Here is a 27,180-nt window from a genome sequence, read left to right on the forward strand (position 1 = left end):
AGGGGAAACGCCCACCTATCCGGTTCACTTTACCACTCTGTAGCTCACTAGAACGCTCCACGTTGTCCCATTCATTTGCTACACTGTGTTCAACACACATAATTCAATACTATGGCTAACACACTACACTATCTAGCAAGCTGCGCGCCCCAAACTCAGCACTAGCAACATGTTTCGTATCACCGCGCCATTTAAAACTCTGGTGACGTTTCACAAAAGATAGCCAATGGCGCATCGTCTGATATTAGGGCAATGAAAAGGTTATATCCAATCAGATATGCGATAGACTTGAAGGTGGCCAATGCGGGGCGAGCACCATCGACAGTAATGTTACAGAAGCGAAGACTGAAGACACTGCGTATCGCTGGTATTCCACATACAGCCATTGCAGTGCATTGAGATACAGCGGCAGCCTTTGGTAAGTATCACTCACGAAAAAATGTGAAAGTGTCGGGAAGGATGAAAGTGATAAGAAAATGCTGAAATACCTCAGAAATGTATTGACCATGCTTGAATATTAGGTTGGCGACAATTTTGTGATTTTTCATTCGAAGCGAACGTAAAAAAAACTACAAATTAGCCAGCTACTGTAACTTACAATAAGCACACGTAAAAAAAAAAAAAGAGAAAGCAAAATGAATCAGTGGAATTTCAATACAAACGTCGATTTCCTTGAATGCAAATTATTTCATTAATTCATGTCAGGTAAGTGTTGCATTGTTATGATAAAATGTGGTGTAATTATCGAGTTAAAAATCAGTAATGTCCAGCGGACAGCTGGCTATGTAACGTTAGCGCACAAACATGGTTCATGGTGGAAGACATGGTTCATGGTATGGGCTCCAGCCCATAGCTAGTCATTGCAGTGTGTTGCGAGGCTGTGATGCCTCTCATGCGAAGATGAAACCGTGGGAAAATCGAAAATAAAAATATAGAAAACATTGTGGGGAAAAAAAGCTGTTCATAGTTATTTTTAACTAATCGTCTCATAAAAGAGTGAAATAAAAATTTCCTCAGGAATCTGCGCTTTACTGTAATGGCTGACTGTACTCGCATTGGAAAAAATGCAGACAGTAACGGCTGAGCCAGCCATACAAGCGCAGTTCACTTCAACTTTTTCAAACCGTGATTTCTCACCAAACACGTATCAAACTGTACGATCTAACGATTAGAAATTAAAGTCCCATCTTTCCTTATTCCAACGACAGTATTATGGTATTTTTCCGTCGAGATTAAAGGGTTGAAATCGCAGATTGAAATAAAGTGGGCACCCGCGGTCGCGCTGCCCTCTACTGTATGCAATGTAATGGCCAAAGATTTAACTAACCCAAGATAGACCACAGCCTGTCCTTTCCAATGTGAGCAAATGAATCATAGTGGGCGGAACAAGCAAGGAGCGGTGCAGAGCCAAGCACAAGTTAGTAAGATCCTATTGGCACGTTCTAGCATCTATTTGCATATTTCCGTAAGGGAACGCCTACTCTGAAGTGCGCGTGTGCAATAACATCATTTGCCTGTGCAGTCGTTCTAAACAACGCAATTTAATGAAACTTTGGCAAAGGGTAAAGTCAACAAAACATAGTCCAATCTGATCTTGACATATTGTAGTAATAGGAACAGAATACTTTATTAAGATCAAATGTTTAATTGAATCGAAAATTAGCAGAATGTTGGGCAAAATCCATCTCACTCTACTCTCACTGCCGGCCACTAGGCTTCCTCTCATCACCATATTTGGTGGCGAGTGGAATCGCTTACCGGATGCTTCAGATTTGTACATCCGGTGAAACATCTGGCTCATTGTTCTATCTGTGTCGTCACTAGTTACCATAGCCACAAAGTCTTAAACCCCTCCTATTTCTAAAATTTATTTTCTTAAAATGTGATTTTAAACCTAACACTAACCACACTGCTAACCTTATGCCTAACCCTGACCTTCCATTAAGACCAAAAAGCAAATTGTTGTTTTCATTCATTTTTACGATTTTCAATTTTGACTTTGTTGCTGTGGTAACTAGTGTAAACCGTGTAATGGCTGTGCATTGACACAAAGAGAAGGAGCCATATTCTCCATGTTAGTGGATGAAGACAAGCGGCCATTCCGAGCTAATAGGAAACTAACTCAACACGGCCCGCACATAGGCATAGCACAGACCCAGTGTATTGCTATAAACGGCGGCTATTGCAATAGGAATCTACCGGGGAAAAGTATTGTCAGGCTCGCGGGCTTTGTCAACATATTTGTCGATTAATAAAGCGACCGGGAATGCGGGTGGAGACATTTCAGGGCGACTTTCTTTCATGAAGAAGGCTTTCTTACAAAATGGAAGAAGAAATATTGCAGTCGTTGTTGACCTCCTTTTCCTCAACGAGAAGCCTATGCGCCATTACTACTTCACTCGGCAGATAGAAAGGCATTGCTTTGTTACAACACAGATGTATAGCTACCAGTAATATAATAGGGAATATTAGTGATTTTTTTCCCAAATTTTTATGATTTTTTCAAATGTTGCCGAATCGAGTTTAGATTGAAAGGGAAACATCTTTTGACGTTATTTTGTGGTTTTAGGGTATTTTTCTCGATTTTTCGGGGTTTATGTTTTTCTTAGGAATATATTTATTTAGACTGCACTGTCATTTTTTAACATTATACACGAATTCATCAGAAACGTAGTGATATGTATTTCTCATTTTCTTTCTGCTTTAGTGCGTGAAACATTTCAAATCTTTGCATACATCTGCATAAGAGAATCCAATGTTGCACGCATTTTTTTCTAGATTGAGAACTTCTGTAACGTTCTATAGCTAAAACTCCAATGATTGAATGACAGGCACTCCGCATAAAAAAATAAAAATAAAATGTGACTAATTTTAAGACTACAAAATACATGAAAATCGTTTTTTACATGATTTTTTATTAAAAAGTTACATTTCTCATGATTTCACCAGTAAAAATAACGGCTGCGTTTTCGGCAAAGAGCTGTGACAAACGCTCCTCGACAAAGGGTTTGTTTTCCACAAACGTATTTTCTAGCAGACAGAACGAACCAGACGTGTTTATTCGCAGAGGGCTGCGTTTACAGTTCTGATGCCAAGAGTGAGGGAAGGAAACGGTCTTGATTGCAGGCTTGTAGGGGGAATCCCAAATGATAGAAAATAAATCATCCAAATAAATAACCAATACTATATTATTTAATGTCTTTAACCCATTGGTCAAAGCAAATCTAATTAACTCAGTTGCAACAAATATTGGTAATTAGTTGAGAAAGGGCTTCCACCCTCAGTCAGGTAGTGAATTTCAACCATGAGGCGCAAAGAGCTTTCAGAAGAGTTCAGGGATAAAATTGTAGATAGGCACAGATTAGGGGAAGGTTATAAAAAAATCTCCCATACATTGAGTATCCCATTGGGTACAGTCAGGTCAATCATTAAGAAGTGGAAGGTGTATGGAACCACGGAGACTCTGCCCAGATCAGGAAGGCCTTCCAAAATAAGCAGTTGGGCCAAAAGGATTCTAGCTCTAGAACTCACCATGAGGCCGACGGCCTCTTTGAAAGAGCTGCAGACTTCCATGGCTGAGATGGGAGAAAATGTCCACGAATCAACTATAGCTCGATCGTTCGCCAACTGTAGCCGGTACGGCCGATCGGAAAGAAGGAGAACATTACAGAAAACAAACACCGCTCTCCAATCACGTGCAGAGTTTGCAGAAAAGTATTTAGGTGACACTTCAAAAAAAATATGGCAGTAAATCGTTTTTTGGTCAGAAATGACTGAATAAAAATGTTTATAATATTTTACGTTATTAACTTTTCTTTGCTGTTTTGCTAATTTCTAAAACGTTCTCTCCCTTTTTAGATATTGAGATGGGGAAAGATCCAAGGAAGCCGAGGGGCAAGATGTCCTCCTATGCCTACTTTGTCCAGACCTGTCGGGAGGAGCACAAGAAGAAACACCCAGAAGCTTCCGTCAACTTCTCCGAGTTCTCCAAGAAGTGCTCTGAGAGATGGAAGGTAAGTATGGAACACATCTCAGCTGTGACTGACTGGCACCCTATTCCCTATATAGTACACTGCTTTTGACCAGCGCCCCTATGGGCCCTGGTTGAAAGTAGTGCACTAAATAGGGACTGGGTGCCATTTGGGAGCCAACCCCCTTTAGTTGACACTGTCCTGTACCAATATCAATCCCTTGATAGCTGTCTGTGGTACAAGATAGTTTCAAATGAATGGTGTCACAGCTAAGTTGTTCCATACTTATCTGCCACCCCTTGTGTATCATTCTCTTGTAAACGTTGTCTCCCTCTACCACTGTGTGTCTGACCAGTGTTTTCTACATGTACTTAAACACCTTCTTCATGTTGTTGTTTTTCTTCTTGTCTCAGACCATGTCCGCCAAGGAGAAGGGGAAGTTTGAGGATCTGGCCAAGCTGGACAAGGTGCGCTATGAGAGGGAGATGAGGAGCTACATTCCTCCCAAGGGAGAGAAGAAGAAGAAGTTCAAGGACCCCAACGCCCCCAAGAGACCATCGTGAGTACTGCCTGACAGAAAAAGACAGTCATCCCCCCATGACTCATGTCTCAGAGAAGCATGTCTAAAGTAATTATGAAACAATTATTATTATAAAATAATGAACAATAAAAGTGATTTGAATTACATTTGAATATCACAACTACTGCATCTAATGCAGCCATCTAACACTACAATTAAAATCAGTGTATCCCATGTTTTGGCAACAACAATCATTTCATGATATCCAAACAAAACCAGTAAGAATTCTCTTTCCTTCCTACCACCATCTCTCTCCTTCCACCATCTCTCTCCTACCACCATCTCTCTCCTTCCACCATCTCTCTCCTTCCACCATCTCTCTCCTTCCACCATCTCTCTCCTTCCACCATCTCTCTCCTACCACCATCTCTCTCCTACCACCATCTCTCTCCTTCCACCATCTCTCTCCTACCACCATCTCTCTCCTTCCACCATCTCTCTCCTACCACCATCTCTCTCCTTCCACCATCTCTCTCCTTCCACCATCTCTCTCCTACCACCATCTCTCTCCTTCCACCATCTCTCTCCTACCACCATCTCTCTCCTTCCACCATCTCTCTCCTTCCACCATCTCTCTCCTTCCACCATCTCTCTCCTTCCACCATCTCTCTCCTTCAACCATCTCTCTCCTACCACCATCTCTCTCCTTCCACCATCTCTCTCCTACCACCATCTCTCTCCTTCCACCATCTCTCTCCTACCACCATCTCTCTCCTTCCACCATCTCTCTCCTTCCACCATCTCTCCTTCCACCATCTCTCTCCTACCACCATCTCTCTCCTACCACCATCTCTCTCCTACCACCATCTCTCTCCTTCCACCATCTCTCTCCTTCCACCATCTCTCTCCTACCACCATCTCTCTCCTACCACCATCTCTCTCCTTCTACCATCTCTCTCCTTCCACCATCTCTCTCCTACCACCATCTCCCCCCTCCTTCCTTGTCCCTCTCCCATCCTCCAGGTCTGCGTTCTTCATCTTCTGCGCTGACCTCCGACCCCAGGTGAAGGGGGAGACCCCGGGCCTGTCTATCGGTGATGTGGCCAAGAAGCTGGGAGAGAAGTGGAACAACCTAACGGCGGAGGACAAGGTGCCCTATGAGAAGAAGGCTGCCAAGCTGAAGGAGAAGTACGAGAAGGTAAAACAAATAAACGTCAACCCTTTTGTTCCTTTATGAATTTGGAGGAGCTGTAACACAGTGCAGTCAGACGGGGGGGGCGACGGGTGTATTCAGAGGGCTGAGTCTAATTTGGACTTTCTTGTAGTTCATGTCAATAGTGTGACAATTGAAGTTAGACTTGTGGATTTCAACATGGGACCAACAGTAAATTCTACAGTGTGGTTAGAAATACCTTACATGTTAACAGTCAAAAGATCTATTACTAAAACCAGGGGTGTAATTGTTTTGCAACGTAAACTAGCGTTTCTATTGGACAGATTCAGGTAGGTCCCTCCGTTTGCTGATCCTGTCCAATAGAAATGCTAGTTTTCGTTCTAAAATAGAAAATGTTGCAACTGTTTGGAGTAATGATTACACCCCAGTCATCTGAAACACTAGCCAAGTGTCATTCAGAGCAACAGTTCAACAAAAATCTCTCCTCCGCTTCCTTGTTCTCAGGACATCACTGCGTACCGCAACAAGGGTAAGGTGCCCGTCAGCATGCCAGCGAAGGCCGCCGCACCCGCCAAGGACGACGAAGACAGTGATGATGATGATGATGAGGATGATGAAGATGATGATGATGATGATGAGGATGATGACGAGTAGATTACCGTTGTTACGTGTAGCACTTATAATTTCTTGTTTATAAAGCATTTAACCCCCCCTTGTACACACATCACTTACTGAAAACAAAACCAAAACTTGAAAAAAAAGTCAAAAGACGCTAAAAAAAAAAAAACTGTACCAAAAGAAATGACTTAAGAAGTTTATAAGCTGTACAGATTTTTTTCTCCTTTTCTACAACAGTGTCATCTGTGTTTGTCTAGTGTTACTCTCTTCCAGTGGTAGTTAGTATTTATACCACTATTATCCCTGGCTGCGTCCCAAATGAAACCCTATTCCCTATTTAGTTCACTCGCTATGAGGCTCTGGTCAAAAGTAGTGCACTATAAAGGGATCAGGGTGCCATTTGGAACGCAGACTTGCCTGGTACAGTTTAAAGCGGTTGTAAAATTGGCTGGGAAACCGCTGGGTCTATTTGCCCTATGTAGCAGTGCACAGCAGCACACTACCTAGTTATACGTGGGGTCCTAGAAGTTCTTCTGTTTTCAATGACTGGTGTATCTGTTCTCTTATTTTAGATGCCGTATTATCAAATTGCCGTATTATCAACGTTATTTTACTGTACTATTTGAATACCACTGTAATTACAAAAATAAGAAAAGGATTACATCTGTTTTTGTTGATTCTGAATTGCTTCTGACATCAATAAACTTTTTTTTTTTTTATAGATTGATTTTTATTTTTATTTTCTTGTAGATGGAACACCACTAGATTATTCCCATGGTTAATAAGATACAAGTCATTAGTCAGTAAAGCTGTTGGAAGTATCCTACTGTTACTGTTTTTCAGCCTTCGATTGTGTCGTACTGAAGTTTGAATAGAATGGGCAAGGATGGGAGTAGCAACTCAATCCAATGCAACTCTATAGCTCATCAGTGAAGGTCTGACATGAGGTAAACTGGTTCTGTATTGGCTATACTATCCGCTGGGTTCCTAACAGGAGGAAAGTCATCTTCACTGCTTTGTTAACACAAGTGTCTAACTGACAGCCAGTCAATAATACATTCAATCATATGAATGGTCCTTATGGGTTATCCTGTCTGGGAATAATCGTAGCTGGTTATGCCGTGTTCACGTGCTAGTCGGAACTAGGAAACGGACATTTCCGACTTGCTAAGTGGTTGAATGCGTCACGTGTATAACCACCAACCAGTTAGCAAGTTGGACATTTCAGAGTTCCGTCTAGCACGTGAACGCGGCAAGAGTTTCTCATATCTAGGAATAATCGTATCTCAAGAGTGTCGTAGGCGCGCTTGGGAATAGGGCTTTACAGAAGCGCCGTAGAAGGCTGACACACACACACACACTAAGATCAACTGTATTACTGGAATGTCGCCTGGGTCTAGGAGAACTGCAGTGCCCCTGTCCAGTTACTGTGGTGGGGGGTAAAACTGTAGTCACTTGGCCCTAAAAAGAGAGAAGAAACCTATTTCCTTATAGTGCTGTACTTTTGACCAGTGCCCATAGTGCATTATATATATTTGTATTTATTATGGATCCCCATTAGCTGTTGCCAAGGCAGCAGCTACTCTTCCTGGGTTCCAAACAACATTAAGGCAGTTATACATTTTAAAATCATTACAATACATTCACAACATATTTCATAACTTATTAAGTGCGTGCCCTCAGGCCTCTACTCTACTACCACATATCTATAACAAAAAATCCATGTGTACGTGTGTGTATAGTGCGTATGTTATCGTGTGGAGATATATAGGGATTAGGTTTCAAGTTTTAATGTCACGTGCACAAGTACAGTGAAATGCCTTTCTTGCAAGCTCCAAACCCAGTAATCAATAGGGTGTAATGCAGTAATCAACAGGGTGTAATGCAGTAATCAACAGGGTGTAATGCAGTAATCAACAGGGTGTAATGCAGTAATCAACAGGGTGTAATGCAGTAATCAACAGGGTGTAATGCAGTAATCAACAGGGGGTAATGCAGTAATCAACAGGGGGTAATGCAGTAATCAATAGGGTGTAATGCAGTAATCAACAGGGTGTAATGCAGTAATCAACAGGGTGTAATGCAGTAATCAACAGGGGGTAATGCAGTAATCAACAGGGTGTAATGCAGTAATCAACAGGGGGTAATGCAGTAATCAACAGGGTGTAATGCAGTAATCAACAGGGGGTAATGCAGTAATCAACAGGGGGTAATGCGGTAATCAACTGGGTGTAATGCAGTAATCAACAGGGTGTAATGCAGTAATCAACAGGGTGTAATGCAGTAATCAACAGGGTGTAAAAGAGGTAATCAACAGGGTGTAATGCAGTAATCAACAGGGGGTAATGCAGTAATCAACAGGGTGTAATGCAGTAATCAATAGGGGGTAATGCGGTAATCAACAGGGTGTAATGCAGTAATCAACAGGGTGTAATGCAGTAATCAACTGGGTGTAATGCAGTTATCAACTGGGTGTAATGCAGTAATCAACAGGGTGTAATGCAGTAATCAATAGGGTGTAATGCGGTAATCAACAGGGTGTAATGCGGTAATCAACAGGGTGTAATGCGGTAATCAACAGGGGGTAATGCAGTAATCAACAGGGTGTAATGCAGTAATCAACAGGGTGTAATGCAGTAATCAACAGGGTGTAATGCAGTAATCAACAGGGGGTAATGCAGTAATCAACAGGGTGTAATGCAGTAATCAACAGGGTGTAATGCAGTAATCAACAGGGGGTAATGCAGTAATCAACAGGGTGTAATGCGGTAATCAATAGGGGGTAATGCGGTAATCAACAGGGTGTAATGCAGTAATCAACAGGGGATAATGCAGTAATCAACAGGGTGTAATGCAGTAATCAATAGGGGGTAATACAGTAATCAACAGGGTGTAATGCGGTAATCAACAGGGGGTAATGCAGTAATCAACAGGGTGTAATGCAGTAATCAACAGGGGATAATGCAGTAATCAACAGGGTGTAATGCAGTAATCAACAGGGTGTAATGCAGTAATCAACAGGGTGTAATGCAGTAATCAACAGGGTGCCATTTGGGATGTACACACAGACTATTCAAGTGTACTTTTAATGACAATGTGTGGACAATGCTGTCCCTTTTAAGGAGGTGTGAGTCATCATAGCTGTGTGTGTGTGTGTGTGTGCCTACGTGTCAGTATAGTGCAATAGTGTAAGTGTGTGTGTCTATGTATGTCTGTCTGCACAAACATCTGAGCCTGTGTGTTGCTGTATCCTATCCTCTCCCTACCCCTGGTGGGGGTTAGCTACTGTGGCTAGGCTATAGCTAACAGTATACAGAGAGGATGTTAGTATGTCTTAGCAGCACAGCGTGGCATGATAACACCATGCACCACTGTCTCCTGTTCTCCCTGCTTTATTTAGATATACTGAGGTATTCTCTCTCTGCCTGTCTCTCTCTTTCTCTCTCTCTCTCTCTCTTTCTCTCTCTCTCTCCCTCTCTCTCTCTCTTTCCCTCTCTCTGTTTCTCTCTGTCTGTCTCTCTGTCTGTCTGTCTCTCTCTCTCTCTCTCTCTCTCTCTCTCTCTCTCTCTCTCTCTCTCTCTCTCTCTCTCTCTCTCTCTCTCGCTCTCTCTCTCTGTCTCTCTCTCTCTCTCTCTCTCTCTCTCTCATTGACTTCCATCCAGGATGTGGAAAAACAGCGACGGTTTATATAAGAAGGATTATGTGCTTTGACAAACCCAGTGAAACAAGATAATTGCGTTGTAGAACTGCCTCACATAATGTAATGCACAGTGTCACTCACTAATCACACACACACACACACACTGGATAGACACAGGGTTTATTCAGGAGGAGGCAATGCTACAGAATGGAATGTTTAGATAGAAATTAGTTAAGTAGAACAGAGATACCATGTGATCCTGTATGAAAACAAATTGTGATTTCCCCCATTCAGAGTTATTTTACAATCTGTGATTATTTACAATGGGAATGCCAAGGCCAACTGTAGAGTTGTCATCAATATCATCGTGACTCATGATAGACTGTGGATGTGATAAATGACACCATTCTGTACCTATCTTTAACCCATATGGTTATTTTCTGGGGGGAAATTGATCCAAGGGCCTTCAAAAGGGGGGCGCCCCACGGGGGACGCCAGTCGCCCATCCCTGTTCTACCACGAGTTCTGGAGTCAGAGGGTTAACAACAGCAGCAGTAGACGGGCAGCTGTGAGTAAGTTCACTCCCAGTCCATGAGGAGATTAACAACAGAACAACAACAATGAAGTATGGCCGTGTGTTTACAATGTTCATCCACCGCTGTCATTTCCTGGTTTCAGAATGTCTATTTGGCTACCACTAGTACAATAGGCATACATAGTGATGGTAATGGTAGTAGTGGAAGGGGCTGTGTTAGTGTGTCCAGTGCTGGTTCTGTGTAGTGGCCTACTACTGGTCTACTCCCTTTCAGCTGTTGTGGTTCGCTGTGCTGTACTGTGAGACTATCGTCCTGCTTCACAGAGCAGACAGACTAGGCCTGAAAGCAGCAGTCCACAGACAGGCAGGCAGCACACAGCGCCACAGAACAGACAGGCAGGCAGCACACAGCGCCACAGAACAGGCAGACAGCGGGCCTCAAAGCCTCACTAATCCAGTCTCTTGCTGTTCACTCACACAGCACACAATACCCGGGCTTAGAGCGAGCTCTAGTGGACATTTAGTGGAACTGCAGAAGTATTGGTTTTTCTCTGCGGTATTGCTGATAAAATATGTGGGAATAATCAAAGTTAATATAACGCTACTTATATGAACAGTTATTGTATTGATTTATAACAGAAGAAACAAACCAGCTCTGATAGTGTCTAACTTTCTATCTAAAATATTTTCAGGCATTGTTTTTTCCTCCTGCAGTTTATTTTATTTTAATTATTTCAAATTTATTTAACCAGGTAAACCAGTTGAGAACAAGTTCTCATTTAGAACTGCGACCTGGCCAATACAATTTATTTAACCAGGTAAACCAGTTGAGAACAAGTTCTCATTTCGAACTGCGACCTGGCCAAGACAACAACACAGAGTTACATATGGGGTAAACAAAACATAAAGTCAAAAATACGACAGAAAATATATATACGCTGTGTGGAAATGTAGCAAGTTATGGAGGTAAGGCAATAAATAGGCCATAGTGCAAAATAATTACAATTTAATATTAACACTGGAATGATAGATGTGCAAGAGATGATGTGCAAATAGAGATACTGGGGTGCAAATTAGCAAAATAAATAACAATATGGGGATGAGGTAGTTGGGTGGGCTAATTTCAGATGGGCTGTGTACAGGTGCAGTGATCAGTAAGGTGCTCTGACAACTGATGCTTAAAGTTAGTGAGGGAGATAAGAGTCTCCAGCTTCAGAGATTTTTGCAGTTCATTCCAGTCATTGGCAGCAGAGAACTGGAAGGAATGGCGGCCAAAGGAGGTGTTGGCTTTGGGGATGACCAGTGAGATATACCTGCTGGAGCGCATACTATACCTGCTGGAGCGCATACTACGGGTGGGTGTCTATGGTGACCAATGAGCTAAGATAAGGCGGGGATTTGCCTAGCAGTGATTTATAGATTACCTGGAGCCAGTGGGTTTGGCGACAAATATGTAGTGAGGACCAGCCAACAAGAGCGTACAGGTCACAGTGGTGGGTAGTATATGGGGCTTTGGTGACAAAACGGATGGCACTGTGATAGACTACATCCAAGAGTGTTGGAGGCTATTTTGTAAATGACAGGATCGGTAGGATAGTCAGTTTAACAAGGGCATGTTTGGCAGCATGAGTGAAGGAGGCTTTGTTGCGAAATAGGAAGCCGATTCTAGATTTAATTTTGGATTGGAGATGCTTAATGTGAGTCTGGAAGGATAGTTTACAGTCTAACCAGACACCTTGTCAGAAGATGACGGTGAAATGCGGTAGGCGAAGTCAAACGCAGGACACAGAGCTTACTGGAAAAGTACTTTACTTGAAAGTAACCAGAGAAGAAAACCATCTCCATACAAGGAGGAAAACAACCCGCACTCGGCTGATTCCGTGACACACCTAGGTATTTGTAGTTGTCCACATACTCTAGGTCAGACCCGCCGAGAGTAGTGATTCTAGTCGGGTGGGCGGGTGCCAGCAGCGTTCGATTGAAGAGCATGCATTTAGTTTTACTAGTGTTTAAGAGCAGTTGGAGGCTACGGAAGGAGTGTTGTATGGCATTGAAGCTCGTTTGGAGGTTTGTTAACACAGATACAAAATGGTGTTGTCTGCGTAGAGGTGGATCTGAGAGTCACCAGCAGCAAGAGCGACATCATTGATATACACAGAGAAAATAGTCGGGCAAGTTGCAGCGGAGGGTGCAGAGCTGGTGGCCGATGTAATGGTAGCCAGGTGGAAAGCATGGCAAAATGCTTGTTTGAAATTCTCGATTATTGTAGATTTATCGGTGGTGATAGTGTTTCCTAGCCTCTGTGCAGTGGGCAGCTGGGAGGAGGTGCTCTTATTCTCCATGGACTTTACAGTGTCCCAAAACTTTTTGGAGTTAGTGCTACAGGATGCACATTTCTGTTTGAAAAAGCTAGCCTTTGCTTTCCTAATTCCCTGAAAAGTTGCATATCGCGGGGGCTGTTCGACGCTAATGCTGTTGGTGCTGGCACCTCGGACCGTGTACGTCCCAAATGGCACCTTAATCCATGTATAGGGTAGTAATGAGCTATAATAGGGTGCTTTCTTCAATGCATAATGGCCACAACTAAGAGGCTCCATTGCGTAAGTGAATCAATGTAGCCTCCAGATAATGAGACTGCATGACTGTCCAAGGGTCAAACCACAGACAACAACCTATCAATTCAATTTCAATTTAAGGGGCTTTATTGGCATGGGAAACATATGTTTACATGGCCAAAGCAAATGAAATAAACAATAAAAAATGAACAGTAAACATTACATTCACAAAAGTTCCAAAAGAATAAAGACGTTTCAAATGTCATGTTATGTCTATATACAATCAATCAAGTGTATTTATAAAGCCTTTTTTTACATCAGCAGATGTCACAAAGTGCCATACAGAAACCCAGCCTAAAACCCCAAACAGCAAGCAATGCAGATGTAGAAGCAGTGTTGAAATGATGTGCAAATAGTTCAAGTACAAAAGAGAAAATAAATATATGGGTTGTATTTACAATGGTGTTTGTTCCTCACTGGTTGCCCTTTTCTTGTGGCAACAGGTTACAAATATTGCTGCTGTGATTGCACACTGTGGTATTTCACCCAATAGATGTGGGAGTTTATCAAAATTGGATTTGTTTTCAAATTCTTTGTGGGTCTGTGTAATCTGAGGGAAATACGTGTCTCTAATATGGTCATACATTTGGCAGGAGGTCAAGAAGTGCAGCTCAGTTTCCACCTCATTTTGTGGCCAGTGTGCACATAGCCTGTCTTCTCTTGAGAGCCAGGTCTGCCTATGGTGGCCTTTCTCAATAGCAAGGCTATGCTCACTGAGTCTGTACATAGTCAAAGCTTTCCTTAAGTATGGGTCAGTCACAGTGGTCAGGTATTCTGCCACTCTGTACTCTCTGTTTAGGGCCAAATAGCATTCTAGTTTGTTCTGTTTTTTTGTTAATTCTTTCCAATGTGTCAAGTAATTCTCTTTTTGTTTTCTCATGATTTGGTTGGGTCTAATTGTGTTACTGTCCTGGGGCTCTGTGGGGTCTGTTTGTGTTTGTGAACAGAGCCCCAGGACCAGCTTACTTAGGGGACTCTTCTCCAAGTTCATCTATCTGTAGGTGATGGCTTCCTTTTAGGCGGTTGTAGAATTTAAACGCCTCTTTTCTGGATTTTGATAATTAGTGGGTATTGGCCTAATTCTGCTCTGCATGCATTATTTGGTGTTTTACGTTGTACACAGAGGATATTTTTGCAGAATTCTGCATGCAGTCTCAATTTGGTGTTTGTCCCATTTTGTGAATTCTTGGTTGGTGAGCGGACCCCAGACCTCACAACCATAAAGGGCAATGGGTTCTACAACTGATTCAAGTATTTTTGGTAATTGGTATGTCTAATTTTATGTTCCTTTTGATGGCATAGAAGGCCCTTCTTGATTTGTCTCTCAGATCGTACACAGCTTTGTGGAAGTTACCTGCGGCGCTGATGTTTAGGCCGAGGTATCTATAGTTTTTTGTGTGCTCTAGGGCAACGGTGTCTAGATGGAATTTGTATTTGTGGTCCTGGCAACTGGACTTTTTTTGGTACACCATTATTTTGTCTTGCTCTCTCTCTAGTCTAGAACAAACACTTCTAGAGTATGCATTGTTTACCCTCCAGCGTCGATTGAACCATTTAATCCAGACAATTTAGTGAAAATTGGGGCATCATCGAAGTCTGTAAGCACCCCTCGTCATAATATTTTGACAGTCTGTTGTGTTCTGTATGACAGATGTCATCCACGGCCTCCAGCGGCCCCTCCTCTTCCGCTGATGATCGTCGTTCTCCACCACGGCGTCTCTCCGCGGCCATGGTAACACCACTGTGTAACGGACTACTGCACACAACAACAGAAACAAGCGCTTCTCTTTGAGGTACAATCATACTATTTTCATGCACATAGTTGTAAGTACTAGCTATTTGTTTGTCTTTTGGTTTGTGTGGTATACTTGGCGGGACGTCATTTATTCGAAACAAGAGGGTATTTTCTTGCCATGCGATCCGTTTTGTTATCTGGCCTAAGCTTGGGGTGTAACTGGAGGCCGATGGGAAATGCTGTTTTATTTACGCATACTGCTGATCAAAATAGATGGAGGGATATCTGTGTTTGAACTACAAGACCCGGGTCCTGAAATGCAATGATAGATTTTTTATTGATATGTGCATTCTTTGAAAAGGTTTTCTGCTGATGTTATTATTGTTGATTCACATACTAGCCCACTAGTAATGGTTGACATATTTACCTTAGCAAGCTAACTATCTAGCTAGCTAGCTACATTGTGAAAATGATGTGTTTTCTAGCTATTTTAGCTAACTATGAAACCCATCTGGATTAAGTAGGTCTAAATTAAATAGGCTTTGAAGTGAATGTAATTAGTTTAGCTACTATGAACATATGGTTATTGAAATGCATGGGGGTGTAACCAGAATGAAGGGACACTGCTATCAACTATGGGACATCCTGCTTACCATGGGATAAGATGATCATACTGCGTGTCTAGCACAGGGTTTCCCAAACTTGGTCCTGGCCCTGCCCTGGGTCCACATTTAGGTTTTTGCCCTAGTGCTAACGTTACACGGCTGATTCAAATGACCAAGTAATTGTCAAACTTTGATTATATGAATCAGCTGTGTAGTGGAAGGGCATACACCAAAATGTGCACCCGGGGGGTGTTTGGGAACCCCTGGTCTAACAGAGCAATGGTTTGATACACCACCTCCAGTGTAGACAGCTTATTATATAACTCTGAGTTTGCTCTTACTTCAGTTTAAACTAGTATCTGCAAACCCTGGCTGTTCAAACAGTCCATTGATTTCAGATAGTACATAGCTAGCCAGCTAATCCGAACATAAGTCTGACAAGCCAACTCTAAACACTGAAGAAAGGGATCATGTGACACAGCCAGCAGTAGTGCATAGGAAAGGGAACCAAGATATCTCACTACTGTTTGACAACAGTTCCCATTGTTTATAAAGCCTGTGAGCCATGTCATGATCTTGGTTTACTTGCGTCACTTTTACATTCTCAGTGCTGAGATCATGTCATACTAACATAGCTTAGTTTCAGAGTAGTGTATGCACATCCAGTGACTTGCAGGTACAGGGTACAACAAGTCAACTAAAGAAAGAAAGCGATACCCGCACACTGATGATGATTACTTCTGTAGTTTTATTGTGCAACGTTTCGACCTGAAGATCGAAGGAGAACTTTCATCCTAATGTAGCCTTCTTCTGTTTCCCTGCCAGACAGTTCCAGCCCAGAGACATTGTCCTCCATTAAGATGAACCTGGCAGAGATCTGTGACAATGCTAAGAAGGGCAGAGAGTACGCTCTGCTGGGGAACTATGACTCCTCTATGGTCTACTACCAGGGAGTGATCCAGCAGATACAGAAACACGGCCAAGCCCTCAGAGACCCTGCACTCAAAGTCAAGTGGCAACAGGTGGGACTCTCCCAAACACATACATACATACCACATACATGTTGCAGCATAGAAGCATTGGTAATAAGACATTATGAACGCTCTTACATGCTTAACAAGTAATCATTTGATATACCGGTTGGCTAAAAGTGTTACCGAAATGTCCTCTCTCGCTCTAGGTGAGACAGGAGCTGGTGGAGGAGTATGAGCAGGTGAAAGGCATTGTGGGAACTCTGGAGAGTTTTAAGGTAGACAAGCCAGCTGACTTCCCTGTCCCTCAGCCTGAGGAAGGGCCCCGAGACCCCGCAGTGTGGCCCCCCCCCACCCCCGCAGAGCACAGGTATATGGCATGTCTGAGACCTAACACAATTCTTCAGGTCTCAGGCAATCTTATTCATCACTTGAGCTCTGTTCACCGGACCAGCTCCACTGCTGAGTGCAGAGGAGGCAACCTGAAGGGGTAAACAGCACCTGGCTGTGTAAGGTCTCATTTTTAACTAAGAACAAGTACAGACCTCAAGTTAAAATCTTAAGGTGGAACATTGTAGCATTAACACAGTGTATCTGGGTAGTGTGCATTGAAGTGGACGAATCAGTGTGTATATATCAATGCGAATCCACTGATATGAGAGGAGGAAATGCCACTTAACCAAATGATTACCACTTAACCAAATGATCACCACTTAACCAAATGATCACCACTTAACCAAATGATTACCACTTAACCAAAAGATCACCACTTAACCAAATGATTACCACTTAACCAAAAGATCACCACTTAACCAAATGATCACCACTTGAAGTTGACAAGCTGCTGCTTCCTATTGGAAGTGAGGCTGCAGCAGTACATGGCAGAGAGTAGGCTACACATCTTCGGAAAAGCATGGCGATTACAGTATACAGGACCACAATAAAAAGGTTACATGCTGCATAGTTTCATTCACTAGCTGTACGTCTTATGACTTTCTAAAATAGTCTATAGGGCCCTGTAGCATCCTACAACCATCATGATCTCTCAAACTGACATTCTGTTTTGCTACACTGCTCGGACATTAATTGCTTCATGGAAAATGTGTGTGTGTCCCTGCCTGTGTGTGTGTTTAGGGCCCCTGCTGCAGTGAAGCGTCCTAACAGTGGTGTAAAACCCCAGCAGAGGAAGGACTCACCAGGGATGCAGCCCAGAGGGGCTCCAGGGGGGAGGGGCCAGACCAACCCCAAAACAGACCGCCCTGCCCCCAGGGACGCCCCCCGAGGCACCAAGGCCAGAGACGACAAGGTCAGTGTACAGCTGGAGATACTATATTTACACTGTTAGGGCTGGTTTCCTGGACACATGAAGTCTAGTCCTGGACTGAAAATCATGCTTAATCTCTATCGAAATAACCTTTTAGTCTAGGACTAGACTTGATCTGTGTCTGGGAAAACGGCCCTTAAACTCGTATGTCTGTTGTCCCAGGGTAAGACGAGTATAAGGCGGGGAAGTTAAACTTCTGTTAAACGTGTGTGTGTGTGTGTGTCTCCTGCAGGGTAAAAAGGCTGTAGCAGAGGGAGCGGGGGATGGAGAGCTGAAGAAGTTTGATGGTTCAGGGTACGACAGTGACTTAGTGGAAGCACTGGAGAGAGACATCGTCTCCCGCAACCCCAACGTACACTGGTACAGTAAACACATCACCTTGCTGACGTGTGTGTGATAAGAGCGTCTGCTAAATGACTAAAATGTAAATGTAAATAATCACTTTGTGTGTATCACTGTAGGACTGACGCATTGCTGATAAGTTTGGTGTGTGTGTGTGTGTTCCAGGGGGGATATTGCTGACCTGGAGGATGCTAAGAAGTTGCTGAGAGAAGCGGTGGTTCTGCCCATGTGGATGCCAGACTTCTTCAAGGGTATACGCCGACCCTGGAAGGTAACACACACACTTAAAAGGCAATGAGAGATAGTGCCTTGAGTAGTTGTGTGTGTGAAGTCATGAGTAGGGGCTGTAACGTGACCGTATTACCGCCACACCGGCAGTCACGAGTCATGGCCGCAGTCAAATTCCATGTGACCGTTGAGTCACGGTAACTAGGCTTCTCCAAAACTGCTCTTTGATGCCGCTGGTGGTCATTAGTAGCATTAGTAGCCTACCAAACTTGTTAAAAGCCAGTCGCTAATGGCCTGGTACTCAGCGCTCTATTGTCCCTCTAATCACTCTGACAATGCAAATGCAATCGAAAATGAACACTGCAGGAGAGCCCTGGCATTGAGTTTAAACGGAATAGGATCAGCTGTTGCGCAGCGAGAGCCAGCTCCTCATAGCTGGTTGATACATGGAATGAAATGTGTTCCTATAAGCCCATGTTGAGCAACATTTCTATAGGCTATGCTATGCAAGGCTATGCTAGGCTATGCTATGCGTGAGAAAACAGAGTTTCTATTAAAAAGAGGAGGATCCCATAAGCTTTCTATAGGCTAGGCCTACTATATTTCTCATAATATTAAGCACATTGCCATGCTTTACAACTGGAGTAACCTACCTGGCTGGCATGAAAATGAACCGCAGGAAAAGCGTCCTCCATTCGCTATTCAAGTGCATACGGATGACATGTATTTTTTTCCCCCTGCCCCTGTTCTGACAGGTGCATGATAATGGTCCATTCTAAATCAAAACTAATTTCATACATATATGATTTAGTATATGTAAAGACAAGATTACATTGAGAATAGTCTGATGGGTGAGAATATTATCACTTGTGAATGATGCCCAGTGTGTCTAAGGCAAGAAACAGTGCATGCATTTTTTTTGCAACTTTTTCAAATCATAGTCGAATGCATCGTGTAGCCTAGCCCATAGGCCTAATATGTTTTGATAAGGTTTGTATCACAACCATAAATCTAAGCGTAGCCTACAGGCCCAAGACCCCTGGTACATGGTTTGAGAGCAATATTGCTCAATACTTAAAATTAATCCGCTCTACAACTGCTGTAGCCTACCTGGCATATTATTAAACACGTTACCGCGGGAAGCACTTTCTCCATTCACTATTCGAGTGCAGGCTGCCATGTTCGAATGCCATGTTTTGTGGGCCATTCTAAATAAAAAATAATTCCACACATACACTACATGGCCTAAAGTATGCTCGTCAAACATCTCATTCCAAAATCATGGGCATTAATATGGAGTTGGTCCCCCCTTTGCTGCTATAACAGCCTCCACTCTTCTGGGAAGGCTTTCCACTAGATGTTGGAACATTGCTACGGGAACTTGATTCCATTCAGCCACGAGCATTAGTGAGGTCGGGCACTGATGTTGGGCGATTAAGGCTGGCTCACAGTCTGCATTCCAATTCATCCTATAGGTGTTCGATGGGGTTGAGGTCAGGGGTCTGTACAGGCCAGTCAAGTTCTTCCACACCGATCTCGACAAACCATTTCTGTCAGGACCTCGCTTTGCGCACGGGGGCATTGTCATGCTGAAACAGGAAAGGGACTTCCCCAAACTGTTGCCACAAAGTTGGAAGCACAGAATTGTCTAGAATGTAATTGTATGCTGTAGCGTTAAGATTTCCCTTCACTGGAACTAAGGGGTCTAGCCCGAACCATGAAACACAGCACCAGACCCTTATTCCTCCTCCACCAAACTTTACAGTTGGCATAATGCATTGGGGCAGGTAGCGTTTTCTTGGCATCCGCCAAACCCATATTCGTCAGTCGGACTGCCAGATGGTGAAGAGTGATTCATCACTCCAGAGAATGCGTTTCCACTGCTCCAGAGTCCAATGGCGGCGAGCTTTACACCACTCCAGCCGACGCCTGGCATTGCGCATAGTGATCTTAGGCTTGTGTGTGGCTGCTCGGCCATGGAAACCCATTTCATGAAGCTCCTGACGAACAGTTCTTGTGCAGATTACCTCATTTCTACCAGCATGTCACCTGTACAACTGGAGGTGAAAGAACTCTAGACCACCTTTACTCTACACACAGAGACGCGTACAAAGCTCTCCCTCGCCCTCCATTTGGCAAATCTGACCATAACTCTATCCTCCTGATTTCTGCTTACAAGCAAAAACGAAAACTTCATCACTACTTGTTTTTGTAAGAAGTATGCTGAATGCACTGAGGTGTCTGTTTTTTAAAATACTAGCACACAGCTCGGGCACCCATGCATACCCCACAAGACATGCCACCAGAGGTCTCTTCACAATCCCCAAGTCAAGAACAGATTATGGAAGGCGCACAGTACTACATAGAGCCATGGCTACATGGAACTCTATTCCACATCAGGTAACTGATGCAAGCAGTAGAATCAGATTTAAAAAACAGATAAAAATACACCTTATCGAACAACGGGGACTGTGAAGAGACACACACAGACACACATACACATGATAAGACACGCACTCTACACACACATACACATGGATTTTGTATTGTAGATATGTGGTAGTAGAATAGTGGCCTGAGCGAACACATTGAATGTGTTGTGAAAAGTTTAATGAAATGTAATATTTAAAACGGTATATAACTGCCTTTAATGTTGCTGGACCCCAGGAAGAGTAGCTGCTGCCTTGGCAACAGCTAATGGGGATCCTTAATAAATACAAATATAAGAAACCTGGCATGTGCCTAACATAATGCATATCGCTAACTAGCTAGCTGGCTAGCTAAATGCCATTTAGCTAAATGCACATCGCTAATCGCTAGCTGGCTAGCTAAATGCCATTTAGTTAAATGCATATCGCTAACTAGCTAGCTGGCTAGCTAAATGCCATTTAGCTAATTGCTAACTAGCTAGCTGGCTAGCTAAATGCCATTTAGCTAATTGCTAACTAGCTAGGGCAAAGCAAACGTTACCTCTAATACAGGTTGCTACCAGTGATGGTGTAGATCTGTATGTTGTTTGTACAACAGCATGTTCTGAATCAGCCTATTCTAAAATGTTTGTCTAAATGTAACATCTATTCAAATGGTCCCTTGGGAAACACTGACCAACACTTTGGTACATTTTATGTGGTGCTCCTAACTTTTTAAAGTTAGGAGCACCAGTGCTACCAATGGAAATACGTTAATTTAGAGCCCTGCCCTCAGGCCCAATCCATTGATAGGGGGGTCAATATTTCATTGGTCTCTGTGTCACAACCAAACACATGTATCACATGAAGACCATGTAGTGTAGAAATGCATGGTTTCTTACATGTGAGTGAATTAATTAATGAATACAGTGAACAGTTTTGAACGTTGACATATGGATGGATATTCAGAGGCTGCTCTTTGCCATACACCACTCAGGCCTGTAAGCGGTGATGTTGTACTGTAGAAATTCATGTAGTTTGGAAAAGATTGACCTACTGTCAGCGACCCCTCTGCAATATATGCTCAGTCTCTCTCTGTCTCTCTCTCTCTCTCTCTCTCTCTCTCTCTCTCTCTCTCTCTCTCTCTCTCTCTCTCTCTCTCTCTCTCTCTCTCTCTCTCTCTCTCTCTCTCTCTCTCTCTCTCTCTCTCTCCACCAGGGGGTGTTGATGGTGGGCCCCCCAGGGACAGGGAAGACCATGCTGGCTAAAGCCGTGGCTACAGAGTGTGGCACCACCTTCTTCAACGTGTCCTCCTCCACACTCACCTCCAAATACAGAGGAGAGTCTGAGAAACTGGTTCGCCTGCTCTTTGAGATGGTGAGTCTTTGTGTGTGGTCTCTTGTGACGGACGAAAACAGTAATATGGTGATGATTAGGCCTACTACATGGTTTAGATAGCTGACTAGACTACCTTACCTAGCAATAAATAATCGCTGACATGGGATAATTGAGTGACTGACAGAACAATAGAAAAACTGCTGATGCACAACCACATTTCAAAATGTCACTTTGTATATTCTACTATTCTAACTCTCAACAGTAAGTTGAGACCCCGACTGAGTTTAAAAAAAAGATTTCTGCTCACTGGGGAATACTCAATGAACCTTTTTTGAAAGAACCTTTTCTCTCCATTGTGTCCAGGCGAGGTTCTACGCCCCGACCACCATCTTCATAGATGAGATAGACTCCATCTGTGGGAGTCGAGGGAAGTCAGACGAACACGAAGCCAGCCGCAGAGTCAAGTCAGAAATACTGGTGCAGATGGACGGTGAGAGAAGCTGGGGGAGAGGAAGAGAGGAGGAGGAGGAGCGAGGGAGAAATAGATAAAGAGAGAGGGAGAAATAGATAAGGAGAGAGGGTGAAATAGATAAGGAGAGAGGGAGAAATAGATAAGGAGCGAGGGTGAAATAGATAAGGAGAGAGGGAGAAATAGATAAGGAGAGAGGGTGAAATAGATAAGGAGAGAGGGTGAAATAGATAAGGAGAGAGGGTGAAATAGATAAGGAGAGAGGGTGAAATAGATAAGGAGAGAGGGTGAAATAGATAAGGAGAGAGGGAGAAATAGATAAGGAGAGAGGGAGAAATAGATAAGGAGAGAGGGTGAAATAGATAAGGAGAGAGGGTGAAATAGATAAGGAGAGAGGGAGAAATAGATAAGGAGAGAGGGAGAAATAGATAAGGAGAGAGGGAGAAATAGATAAGGAGAGAGGGAGAAATAGATAAGGAGAGAGGGTGAAATAGATAAGGAGAGAGGGAGAAATAGATAAGGAGAGAGGGTGAAATAGATAAGGAGAGAGGGTGAAATAGATAAGGAGAGAGGGTGAAATAGATAAGGAGAGAGGGAGGGAGGGAGTGGGGCAGAGGGAGAAAGAGTTCACTGGTTTCTGAATATGTTGTTTCTTGCTCCGCTGCTGAGATGTGTTTTTGGGGACTGTACCATTGTTGTCCAGGTGTAGGGGGAGCTATCTGACTCTACCATTGTTGTCCAGGTGTGGGGGGAGCTATCTGACTGTACCATTGTTGTCCAGGTGTAGGGGGAGCTATCTGACTGTACCATTGTTGTCCAGGTGTAGGGGGAGCTATCTGACTGTACCATTGTTGTCCAGGTGTGGGGGGAGCTATCTGACTGTACCATTGTTGTCCAGGTGTGGGGGGAGCTTCAGAGAATGACGATCCCTCTAAGATGGTGATGGTTCTGGCCGCTACTAACTTCCCCTGGGACATCGACGAGGCGCTACGGAGACGACTGGAGAAGAGAATCTACATCCCACTGCCTACAGGTGATCTTTAACCTTTCAACCCTAACCTCTACCCTTACCCTGAACCTGAGATGCGGAAATCCTGTTTCATACAGATGTCTTGCATATTAACCTATTCTTAAAATGTATCTGTTGTGCAGAACATTCACATTGTTGTACAGTTATACCTGTATGTCTCTAGCTGTAGGGTGTGTTGTTAACCCACTTTCCTGTGTGTGTGTGTGTGTGTGTGTGTGTGTGTGTGTGTGTGTGTGTGTGTGTGTGTGTAGCTGTGGGTCGTGCTGAGCTGCTGGGGATCAGTCTAAAGGAGGTGGATGTGGCTGATGACGTGGACCTGGCTCTCATCGCTGACAAGATAGACGGATACTCTGGCGCTGACATCACCAACGTCTGCAGGTCTAGCTGTGTGTGTGTGTGCGGGGGGGGGGGGGGGGGGCTTGGTTCTTCTATCCTTTTGGGGACTTTAAGATAGTAAAACAAGGAAAATTCTTCCTCGTGGGGACATTTCCCATACACCCATGAGGACAAAAGCTATTTTAAGCTTAGTGTTTAGGGTTACAGTTAGGGTAAGGGGTTAGTGTTTAGGGTTACAGTTAGGGTAAGGGGTTTGTGTTTAGGGTTACAGTTAGGGTAAGGGGTTTGTGTTTAGGGTTACAGTTAGGGTAAGGGGTTAGTGTTTAGGGTTACAGGTTAGGGAAAATAGGATTTTGAATGGAAATTAATCTGAGGTCCCCACGAGGATAGATGAACAAAACGTGTGCGAGTGTTCTTGTGAGACTGTTCCCATGACTGACCCTTGTGAGTCGTGACTAGTCGTGTGGCACTTTCTGTCTGTGTGTGTAAGCTAAGGTCACAGTCATGGCTCTTGGCCAGGGGCATCCCCTGAACACACCCTTTATATAACAGAGAGAGTTGAGGGGGGAGGGTGGGTGGGAGGGAGAGCGGGAGAGCGGAAGGGAGGAGAGTGGGAGAGCGAGCGGGAGGGAGGAGAGTGGGAGAGCGAGCGGGAGGGAGGAGAGTGGGAGAGCGAGCGAGAGAGAGGGAGGGAGAGTGGGAGGGAGGAGAGTGGGAGGGAGGGAGAGTGGAAGGGGGAGAGAGAGAGAGGGAGGGGGGAAGTGGGAGGGAGCGGGGGAGGAGGGAGAGTGGAAGGGGGAGGGAGAGAGAGAGGGAGGGGGGAAGAGAGGGAGTGGGAGGCAGATGGGGAGGGCGAGCGAGCGAAAGAGGGAGAGAGGGGAGAAGAGAGGGAAAGGGATAGATTAAGGGAGAGATGGAAGGAAAGGGAGAGCGTGATACAGAGAGAGAGGGAGAGAGATACAGAGAGAGAGAGAGCGAGATACAGAGAGAGAGAGCGAGATGGAGGGAGAGAGGGAGAGGATACAGAGGGAGGGAGGGAGGGAAATGGAGAGAAACCATTGTGGCCTCGGGAGGTCAGGCCTCTGCGCTGTATGTGACCAATTAGCTGTGTGCAGTACATTTTAGTTATGCGTCAATTTACAGTGCATTCGGAAAGTATTAAGATCCCTTGACGTTTTCCACATTTTGTTACGTTACAGCCTTATTCTAAAATTGATTGATGAGGGAAAAAACTAATTGAATCTACCCACAATACCCCATAATGACAAAGCAAAAACAGTTTTTTAGAGATTTTTGCAAATTTATTACAAATAAAAAACAGAAATACCTTATTTACATAAGTATTCTTTGCTATGAGACTCAACATTGAGCTCAGGTGCATCCTGTTTCCATTGATCAACTTGATTGGAGGCCACCTGTGGTAAATTCAATTGATTGGACATGATTTGGAAAGGCACACACCTGTCTATGTAAGGTCCCACAGTTGACAGTGCATGTCAGAGCAAAAACCAAGCCATGAGGTCAAAGGAATTGACCGTAGAGCTTCGAGACAGGATTGTGTTGAGGCACAGATCTGGGGAAAGGTACCAAAACATTTCTGCAGCATTGATGGTCCCCAAGAACACAGTGGCCTCCATCGTTCTTAAATGGAAGAAGTTTGGAACCACCAAGACTCTTCCTAGATCTGGCTGCCCGGCCAAACTGAGCAATCGGGGAGAAGGGCCATGGTCAGGGAGGTGACCAAGAACCCGATGGTCACGCTGACAGAGCTCCAGAGTTCCTCTGTGGAGATGGGAGAATCTTCCAGAAGGACAACCATCTCTGTAGCACTCCACCAATCAGGCCTTTATGGTAGAGTGGCCAGACCGAAGCCACTCCTCAGTAAAAGGCACATGACAGCCCGCTTGGAGTTTGCCAAAAGGCACTTAAATCCTCAGACCATGATAAACAAGATTCTCTGGTCTGATGAAACCAAGATTGAACTCTTTGATCTGAATGCCAAGTGTCACGTCTGGAGGAAACCTGGCACCATCCCTACGGTGAAACATGGTGGTGGCAGCATCATGCTGTGGGGATGTTTTTCAGCGGCAGAGACTGAGAGACTAGTCAAGATCGACGGAAAGATGAACGGAGCAAAGTACAGAGAGATCCTTGATGAAAACTGCTCCAGAGCGCTCAGGACCTCAGACTGGGGCGAAGGTTCAACTTCCAACAGGACAACAACTCTAAGCACACAGCCAAGACAACGCAGGAGTGGCTTCAGGACAAGTCTCAGAATGTCCTTGAGTGGCCAAACCAGAGCCCAGTCTGAAAATAGCTGTGCAGCGACGCTCCCCATCCAACCTGACATAGTTTGAGAGGATCTACAGAGAAGAATGGAAGAAACTCCCCAAATACAGGTGTGCCAAGCTTGTAGCGTCATACCCAAGAAGACTTGGGTAATCGCTGCCAAAGGCGCTTCAACAAAGTACTGAGTAAAGGGTCTGAATACTTATGTAAATGTGGTATTTCAGTTTTTAATTTTTTATACATTTGCAAAAATGTATAAAAACCTGTTTTTGCTTTGTCATTATGGGGTATTTTGTGTAGATCGATGTGGGGGGAAAAAACTATTTCATACATTTTAGAATGAGGCTGCAACAAAATGTGGAAAAAGTCAAGGGGGTCTGAATACTTTCCGAATGCACTGTATCCAGGTTTTTTGGTGTCAAGAGATCAGAGCTCTGTATAAAGAACGTGTCTACTGTTAAATAAATTGTCTCTGTCTCTGAGTGTGTGTATTCCTCAACCTGTGTGTGTGTGTGTGTGTGTGTTGTATGCTAATGCCATGTGTGTGTGCCCCCACAGAGACGCGTCTATGATGGCAATGCGTCGGCGTATCCAGGGCCTCTCTCCAGAGGAGATCAGAGCTCTGTCTAAAGAAGAGCTTCAGATGCCTGTCACCATGGACGACTTCACCATGACCCTGAAGAAGATCTCCAAGTCTGTCTCCGCTGCCGACTTGGAGAAGTACCAGGCCTGGATGGACGAGTTTGGATCGGTCTAGAGAGAGGACACAGCACTGGGAGTGGAAGAAAGGACTGGAGAGGAGGCTGTGACTGGAGAGGAACTAGAGGAGGCTGTGACTGGAGAGGAGCTAGAGGAGGCTGTGACTGGAGAGGAGCTAGAGGAGGCTGTGACTGGAGAGGAACTAGAGGAGGCTGTGACTGGAGAGGAACTAGAGGAGGCTGTGACTGGAGAGGAACTAGAGGAGGCTGTGACTAGAGAGGAACTAGAGGAGGCTGTGACTGGAGAGGAACTAGAGGAGGCTGTGACTGGAGA

At 44.1% G+C, this 27,180-nt stretch overlaps 2 protein-coding genes across 3 annotated transcripts; both read left to right on the top strand.

Annotated features, from left to right (window-relative positions):
• The first annotated feature begins 334 nt into the window (after positions 1-334).
• On the top strand, positions 335-7,004 carry LOC311122428 (high mobility group-T protein-like). 2 transcript variants are annotated; one of them, XM_084196785.1, is made up of 5 exons: positions 335-418; positions 3,859-4,013; positions 4,385-4,530; positions 5,515-5,689; positions 6,170-7,004. In XM_084196785.1, exons 2-5 carry the CDS (start codon positions 3,867-3,869, stop codon positions 6,317-6,319), a joined length of 618 nt encoding a protein of 205 aa, XP_084052911.1. In that variant the 5' UTR covers positions 335-418; positions 3,859-3,866; the 3' UTR covers positions 6,320-7,004. The 2 variants fall into 2 exon arrangements, with proteins under 2 accessions (XP_084052911.1, XP_084052910.1); XM_084196784.1 differs by lacking the exon at positions 335-418 and adding an exon at positions 2,081-3,722.
• A 7,821-nt stretch (positions 7,005-14,825) lies between these two features.
• Positions 14,826-26,908, top strand: LOC311122427 (katanin p60 ATPase-containing subunit A-like 1). Its single transcript, XM_084196783.1, has 11 exons — positions 14,826-14,866; positions 16,243-16,435; positions 16,594-16,754; positions 17,519-17,690; positions 17,941-18,068; positions 18,216-18,321; positions 21,905-22,063; positions 22,388-22,514; positions 23,392-23,526; positions 23,775-23,901; positions 26,707-26,908. Exons 2-11 carry the CDS (start codon positions 16,274-16,276, stop codon positions 26,903-26,905), a joined length of 1,476 nt encoding a protein of 491 aa, XP_084052909.1. The 5' UTR covers positions 14,826-14,866; positions 16,243-16,273; the 3' UTR covers positions 26,906-26,908.
• The last annotated feature ends 272 nt before the right edge of the window (positions 26,909-27,180 follow it).

The sequence above is a fragment of the Coregonus lavaretus genome, assembly GCF_964263955.1.
Source record: "Coregonus lavaretus genome assembly, contig: HAP1_SCAFFOLD_621, whole genome shotgun sequence".
Classification (NCBI taxonomy): Eukaryota; Metazoa; Chordata; class Actinopteri; order Salmoniformes; family Salmonidae; genus Coregonus; species Coregonus lavaretus.

Bases quoted from the DNA above. Each gene is read 5' to 3' on its own strand.
- LOC311122427 (XM_084196783.1), top strand. From the start codon at position 16,274: ATGAACCTGGCAGAGATCTGTGACAATGCTAAGAAGGGCAGAGAGTAC. The intron at 16,755-17,518 runs GTATATGGCATG...GTGTGTGTTTAG, and splicing joins CCCACCCCCGCAGAGCACAG to GGCCCCTGCTGCAGTGAAGC. The intron at 22,064-22,387 runs GTGAGTCTTTGT...CATTGTGTCCAG, and splicing joins TTCGCCTGCTCTTTGAGATG to GCGAGGTTCTACGCCCCGAC.
- LOC311122428 (XM_084196784.1), top strand. From the start codon at position 3,305: ATGAGGCGCAAAGAGCTTTCAGAAGAGTTCAGGGATAAAATTGTAGAT. The intron at 3,723-3,858 runs GTGACACTTCAA...CTCCCTTTTTAG, and splicing joins GTTTGCAGAAAAGTATTTAG to ATATTGAGATGGGGAAAGAT. The intron at 4,531-5,514 runs GTGAGTACTGCC...CCCATCCTCCAG, and splicing joins AACGCCCCCAAGAGACCATC to GTCTGCGTTCTTCATCTTCT.